This window comes from Muntiacus reevesi, chromosome 19 (assembly GCF_963930625.1).
Source record: "Muntiacus reevesi chromosome 19, mMunRee1.1, whole genome shotgun sequence".
Taxonomy (NCBI): Eukaryota; Metazoa; Chordata; class Mammalia; order Artiodactyla; family Cervidae; genus Muntiacus; species Muntiacus reevesi.
The window spans coordinates 47,303,342-47,311,448 of NC_089267.1; the positions used below are offsets into that span (position 1 = coordinate 47,303,342).

At 35.5% G+C, this 8,107-nt stretch overlaps 1 protein-coding gene across 6 annotated transcripts in view; it reads left to right on the top strand.

Moving 5' to 3' along the window:
- Positions 1 to 4,682, top strand: part of USP45 (ubiquitin specific peptidase 45) — a 57,659-nt gene extending 52,977 nt beyond the window's left edge. For 5 of the 6 annotated variants that reach the window (XM_065911258.1, XM_065911262.1, XM_065911259.1 and 2 more), the window contains one exon: positions 449 to 4,682. In XM_065911258.1, coding sequence (XP_065767330.1) covers positions 449 to 579 — 131 coding nt within the window. In that variant the 3' untranslated portion in view covers positions 580 to 4,682. The remainder of the gene's footprint in view (positions 1 to 448) is intronic. The other variant, XM_065911263.1, reaches the window with a different exon arrangement.
- Positions 4,683 to 8,107: the final 3,425 nt, after the last annotated feature.

The window sequence follows — 8,107 nt, forward strand, 5'->3', positions numbered from 1 at the left end:
AGAAATACCTTAAAGAGTACCTAAATAATCTTAAATATCATAAAACTACCCTTCACATCATGTGAAATGGCACCCAGTTTTTCAAGGTGTTAAGTCATCATGTGTTGCAGTGGAATAACATTTTATTTAACAGTATCAGTAGTTTTTGAAGATATACCAGGCCCTCAGAATAGAACTGGAGTTAAAAATTTTCTTCCGTCATCTATGTATTTCTTTCTTTCTCTTTTAGTGTAAATGTACTTTTCCTTAAATAAGGCTATCTAGTATTTTACTAGATATTTAAATGCTCTTAATATTAATGCTTTGAAAGAGTTCATTTTGGAAGATGTTTAACCCCAAACAGCCTTACGCAATAAAGTCTAACATTAGATGCATACAGTTAATGATAACTTTCTTGTAAAGTAAGAACATGCTTATTGTAAAATTATACTTCTTTTTGTTTTGTTAGGTTTGAAAGAACCTGATAGCGAATCAGCAAGCCAGTGGGTCCATGTTAGTGACACTTATGTGCAGGTGGTTCCAGAATCAAGAGCACTTAGTGCACAAGCATACCTTCTTTTTTATGAAAGAATATTATAATTATCTGTTAATTAGTAGTGATAATGATTATTTAGGTCACTTTTATTTAAATGCTGCAGTGTTAACCACAATATGCAATGTGCCTTTGTAGTCTTTTCTGTAGGAATAGCATGTCCCTCAAATGTTCCTGAACATTGTTACCATTTTGGTGAATCCTTTTAAAGTAAATTCACTAAATGCTTTCAGGGACTTCCCCAGTGCTTCAGTGGCTAAGACTCAGCTTCCACTGCAGGGTTGGGCCCCTGCATAAAGAACTTAAGATTCTGCATACCTTGTGGGGTGCAGCCAAAAACGAAACTAAAGTAAAACAAAACTAAATGCTTTCAAACTTATATCCTTAAAATAAACATAAACAGGTTTTTAAAAATGTATTTGTCCTGGAAAAAAATAACAGAATTCACAACAGTTAACTCCTTTATAATGTGACTTATTGCAGGCATTCAGAAATGATGCTGGCTAAGTCAAATCATTCCTTAGACAGTGTTTCCCAAATGTGAGTCACATACCAGTTTTCTGTTTTCATGTGTGTGTGTGTATATATTATATATATGTGTATATATACATACACACACACATATATGCGTGTGTATGTATATATATCTCCTGTGCTATTGTTTATTATTCTTAACCTTATTTTTCAACCTTTTTAAACAATAGTCTTATTTTGATCATATTGCCCATTTTATGTGCTAGTTATATTTTTCTAATAAGTACTAAAATAAATGTATAAATTAAAGAAAGGTTGTTCACTCATGCGGCACTCCACCTAGAAGCATCTCAGGGCTACCCCGCGGCACGTCGCCCTGCTGTGTGGGAAGCACGGCTGTAACACGCGCTGTGCTGTGCCTAGTCACTCGGTCGAGTTCAGCTCTTTGTGAACCCCATGAGCTGTAGCCCGCCAGGCCCCTCGGTCCATAGGGATTCTCCAGGCAAGAATATTGGAGTGGGTTGCCATGCCCTCTTCCAGAGGATCTTCCCAACCCAGGGATCGAACCCAGGTCTCTCGCATTGCAGGCGGATTTCTGTACTGTCTGAGCCACCACGGAAGCCCAAGAATACAGAGTGAGTAGCCTAACCCTTCTCCAGGGGATCTCCCTGACCCAGGAGTGGAACCAGGGTCTCCTGCATCGCAAGGGATTCCTTACCAGCTGAGCTATCAGGGAAAGAAGCCCTTTTTGTAACATAAACTTACACAGTTGGCCTAGTGACTTTATCACTGTTTATATGACTCAACCATGTAAAAAAGTACCACTGTAACTTCAGTAATATGGATTTACAAATAACATTGATTAGCTTATTGCTTTGAGGTTTTGAGAACTAGAAAAATACTAAATATTTTATCAGTATACTATTTTCAGCCTATTCATGGTGGAGTTGAGAATAATTTACAGATTAACCAAGATCAAAATGTATTTATAGATAATTGTTACATGCAGAATTGGTAAATAGAAGTTGTTAATCCATATGAGACCATAGGATACTTTTGAAATGTAAATTACCAAATCATATTTGTAAATGATAGAGAATTATATTCTTATACTTAACAGGAAAATATAATGCATTTTCTAGTTCTGTAGAGCAATAAATATTAATCATGATTTTGGGGTTTTGAGATCACTTTTTGCCTTTACTAAGCATCATTAGAAAGCTCAACTAGGTTTTGTTTTTATTTTAATGGACCATTAAGTTGACATTTCTGATTTTCTTTTAAAATAATTAATAGCAAAATGATGGTATTTCCCCCCACTCCTAGAAAACAAGTTATTAAGCTGTCAAAACTTGCCATGAAAATATTACTATTCCTTAGGCTTAAATGTTTAAAAAATGACTACTTAGGTGTTACATTATTAAATAAAAACACATAACTGCATGGTTCAAGCATCCTCATCATTCGTGCTCACGAATGATAGTACAGGCAGGCGCTGGGTAAGTGCCTGGCCCCAGTTCATTCTCCTCTTCTTAAGGAGGTGGCTATAAGATAATGTGTGGAAATATTTAACCAAGATTCTGACCCTTCTTAATATTTACGTGTGTATATTATTATCAAGGTTATTAGTGCTGCCTTTTGCTATATGGATGAATGGAATTGTGATTAATGTTAAAGACGATAATATATGAAATTCAGAGTTTTAAAAAGTCATTGCATAAACTATTTTTAAGCTGTCCAAATTTCAGTAGTAGTGATTTCCTTGATTTTTAACAGTGAAATGATGGAAAAATATATCTTTATATAAGTTAACCTGTAAACTCAGGTTGTATCCTATAAAAGGTAAACAGTGTTTAAAGGTTTTTTCTTTAACTTTAATCCATTAACATTGAAGACTTCAGCACCAGAGCAGTGAAATTTTTTGGAAAACTATTAGTTAAATCGCTTTATTCAAGTCAGCCATCTTTTACCAAGATGTAATTGTCACTCCCCCAAATGTAAATGTTAAGTTGCCTCATTTTTCTCCTAGAAAAGTACCATTAAGAGGCATGCACATTTCATTGGATGTCACCTGCTTCTTATTTCATTGATAGGTAGATGGATAGATGAAAAAGAGAAGGAAAGAAACAGGGAAAGGAAAGAAAAGAAGAAAGAAGGGGAAGAAATGAGCATTCTTTTCTGTTTCCTCTTGGCTTATCCATTACACGGTTAAGTAGAGATGGTGAATAATCCCTGAGGACAAGCATCAGGGAAAGTGCCTAGTTCCTTTTTTCATTGATAGGATGCTAGGACATGAACTAGGGCTATATTTGTTAATTAGGAGATCTATTAAACTTTATTCTGAACACCAGTTAAGAGTGACTGTTCATTAAGTGATACATTGTAGCTTCAGAACATTAACTCAGTACTCAAGTACTATAGTAGTTTTTATGCTTAACTTCATGTTTATTCATTAAGTATATATCTTATTTAACATCATCCAGGAGTCAGCCACTGCACTGGCACTATTTTAACATGTTTTAAAATGAGGCCTGTGTGAATTTTAGACATTATTCCAGAAGTAATAAGAAACTTGTATTTTCATTTTCACAGTGTTAAATAAGTTAATTCTGAAATTTTTTTTTTTTAATGGCCTGAAGTTTATGAAAGCTTTGCTTTTCCAGGTCTGCTAGTAATGGAATAAATTTAATTTTGAGATCTAAGAATTGACTAAAAATAGCTTTTGTAATAAAGTATGTTAAGTTACACATGGATCTACATTTAAATTTTTGCTTTTATTTTGAATATTTCTAAAGCACATTTGCAGGGGTATTAAATTGTGAAGCTAATTTAGTAACAGTAGCTTTCGGATGACCTCAGGAAATAGTATGAATCAGTGAGAATGTTTACAGATCCTCAAAACAACTACCATAGTGTTTGGCCAGATGAATTTAAGAAGTAAGATGAGAGTTTAGCTTTATTTAGAAACTGGCTTACAGTGTATATATAACTTCGGTTTTCCCTCGTTATTCCATATTTAAAATGATAAATTTTTGACTATATATAAATTATGTGAATATTTTTGACATAACCAAAGTATGTTTATATTTAAGATTTTGTCATATAATGCTTTTAAAACTGATGTAAAGGCCACCGTTTTGAATGGCCATGGAGAGTGGTGTCAGTTCTAAGAGTAGGTGATACCTGTTTTCTTACTGTAAATATGCCAACAAAGCTATTTTACTATGATATATTTAAGAGTTCTTAGGTCGCATGTGTGACTTTAGTCAATGATTTTATATGGCATCTGAATAAAATTTCCTGAGGATTAAGCTGTGAAATGTATCAACTTCATCTTATTTTTGAGGTATAAAATAGTATCTTGCCTACTTTTTTTAAATTCATCCTCATAATTTGTCTGCATGTTACTTGAAGAAATAAGGCTAAGTCAGATGTGTACAATAAATGTGATTCTTTATTATCTATTGCATTAAGAAAGACTATTTTTAGATATTTAAAATGTTATGGTTCATGTAGAAATGCATCAATTCAAATCTATTTAAAAGATAGATAACTATATTTTTAATTTTGAGTAATAATGATTATATATCATTCCTACTATTTTATCTTTTTCCACAGTGTTTTTGGAAAATAGCTATGTAACTTATGGAACATTATTTTGATTTTACTATATAAACATGCAAAATAAATATTAAGTTCATATTTATGTTTCAAGACTGGTCCTGGAGTCTTTTCAATGCACATTATTGACAGAATATTTTGTGTATCAACACTGTATCAGCTTACTTAGCTATATTTAAAATATCCTTCATATTTTCAGAAGTTTATTATTTCAAAATAAAATATTTTGTGGGCCTCTTTCATTTTCATTGCAGTATGTAACAAGGGTGAGTCTTCATCCTTTCAAATGTTTCTCAAACTGTTTGAGTTATTTAGGCAGAATAATTCATTAGGAAATATTTTGTCTGCCTTTTTTCATTTAACTGTTTTTAGAACACGAAGCTCTTTGAGATTATATTGAATGTTATAGACCATCCTTCATAAGTATTGAATATCTGCTGTGTGGTACGCATTGGGGATACAGTACTGACCACTCCAAAAAGTGAGGAAATGGACATTCTAAGGAGTGAAAATTAAGGAAAAGATATTTCAAATATTAAATGATAGAGAAAAATCAAGCAGCATTACCCACAGAGCCATATGGGAATTAAGTTCCATGAGATGAAGGGATAAAAGATGGATGGTATTAGTCCTGATAGTCCCAAAGAAGCTATGAATGTTGGAGGAAGTGGAAGGTTTTAATTCTTGGGCTGTTTCTGCACTCCTGCTGATGGCAGTAGAGAGGCTAGGAAGGGAAATTTTAACATTTATATTTTCTTAGAAAAATATGTGCCCCAGATTTTTGTATGTAATTTCAGAGGTTCATGGACCCTGTGAAGCCATTTTAAAACCACTTTTTTATATGAGATGTTTAATTAATTAAACATTGGCTGTGCCACACAGCTTGTGGGATCTTAGTCTCCAGGGATTGAACCAACCTCCTCAGCAGTGAAAGTGTGAAGTCCTCACCATGGCACCACCAGGGAATTCCCTGAAGCCATTTTCATACATTTTTAAAGTTGTACTCAAGCAGAAATATCTAAAACGTCTGCATCCCCGTATGTAATTGAATAGGCTGGGTTATGCTGTAGTAACAATGACTTATCACATTAAAAGTTTAATTCTAACTTAATAAATCCAGGTGCACTGAGGAAAAAAAAATAGTTTATTTTTTCCTCACCCAAAGTTCACTGAGAATCTAGGCAATCTGCAGAAGCAACTGTTTGCCAACTGGTGACTGCCATCCTCACTCACTGTGCTCTGGCTCTGTCGTCTGAACACCAGGCCTCTTCACTGCGGCAGAGGAAGAGAACGCCAAAGCTCTTGCACGAGCAATTAAATTCTTCACTTTAGATGTGTTTCGCACACCCCGGTGACCAGAAGTAGTCACATAGCCTTGTCTGAGTGCAAGGAAGAATGGGTAGAAAAGAGTTAAGTCTCCCAGGGCTCTGAAGAAATGGCGAATGGGCTCCTGAGTGCACAAGAAGTCTCTCAGAATCTGCCCTCTGGTCAGCAAATACTCAGCTCTTGTTTCTGCATGTGGAGCACAGTGACTGTCTTCTCAAGAGAAAAGCCCCAGAGTACCATCTACTTTTCTAAAACCAGGCTCTTTGGAAGTGCTACGTCAGGTCTGAATGCTACTCCCACTGGTCAGGCTGGAGACCCAGGAAACGAGTATGTTCTGTTGTCCTCACACTTACTGTACAGTGGTGAAACCAGTGGAACTGTTACCACAATAAACATCCGCGTTCAGAAAGGGGAGGAAGAATGGAGACAGTGTCATTACCCTGGGTATGGGAAATGTTCATTATCAGCCCTTTCCCCTATTCTCTTAAGAATTCCCTTCTCCATTGTTCTCTGTGACTCAGATGTCACTGTTTGGCTACATTTGAATGGCTATTGAAGAGTATGACATCCTTGGAAGTTGCACAGCTTTTTTTCCTCTTTTCCTAGATAATTGGGAGCTGAAGTTTTGTTTTAAAGTTTGGAATAGTCACAAGTTCTGTTAGCTAAGGCTTTTGGTTTCTTTTTTCACTACAGCTCTTAAAAGTTGAGTAAAACCTCTTTGTTCTTGGTCAGATTTATATGCAAATACCACTTTTTTTTTTTTTTTTGAGACAAGTAGTTCTTGGGTTGGGTGTTATTTCTTTGATTTCCTACCTCCATACATCTCTCCTGACGTTATGGCAGGTACCTTCTGTCTATAAGCTTTGATGGGAGAGCCATCCTCTTAACCACATTTTCATTCTTAGATTATTTTTTTCCCCAAGTGAGAAAAAAAATTAGATTACCCTAATTAATTGAAAAATTAATTGAAAAATTCCAAATAACTATGATGTTTACACCCTTAGGTATGATCTTTGCTGCAAGGCTGAGTTATAATGATCCCTTGTCATTTAACAGGCTTTCTAATGTTTATCTCCTACTGCTTGGAGTTGAAAATCACAAATATATGTGGCTCAAATTCTGGTTGCCTCTGTTCCCTCATTTCCGCTTTACAAATTAACCATTGCTCTCAGCTCCACTCGTTTTTAATAATAGCTTGCCAAATGCATCCAGTAATACGCAACACACACTTATTTTTCAACTTCTTATCCTGCTCAAATTTCAGTTAAGTATATTTTCTGCCTCCCAGGTTATTGTGTGTGATAGTTACGTTAAATGTTTTACCACTGCATAAAAATCCCATGTTTCTAGTCTCCAATATTATTTCCTATGTATGCCAAATAACCTGTAAGCTGATGCCCCATATTTTCAATATGCCTGATGTCTTCTTCAGATCATAAACTGACAGGGAAATCCTCGATGAAAGTGGTGAGGGAAATGTAAAACTCATTTCCTGGTCTGGCAAACTGTTTGCAGAGGGTGCCTCATTAAACTGGCAGAAGGCACAAACGTGAGGTATTTAATAACTCTCTCGTTGGACAAATGGAGAACTTTCTCTATGCTAAGAAGTATGTTGGCAATTGGAGAACAGAATTCAAAGGAAAGAACAAAAACCTACCAGAAAATTGTTTCAATGTTAACGGAAACTAGCAAACAAGTATAATTACAGAAAGTAGGAATTTAAGAAAGTTTCTCTAGGGCAATCAGGTTTCACATGGAAGATAGGATGTTTCTCTGCTTAGAATGTTTCTCAGAGAAATAAACTTGAAAATCAGGGCCTAGGCAAAAAACCGGGAAAATGATCAGAGAGCAAAATCAGAGACAAGTACTGATAACGTGGTAAATGTGCTTCTAGTTTTTATTTCATAAAGTGGTTTTAAAAAAAAATCACACTAAGGGGACTTCCCCTGTGGTACACTGGATAAGAATCTGCCTGCCAACACAAGGGACATGGGTTAGATCCTTGGTCCAAGAAGATTCCACATGCCTGTGGAACAACAAAGTCTGCACTGCAATTAGGGAACCTTCAGTGCCTCAACTACTGAAGCCCATGCACGTAGTCTGTGCTCCCCTCAAGAAGAGAAGCCACTGCAATGACAAGCTGTTCACCACGAG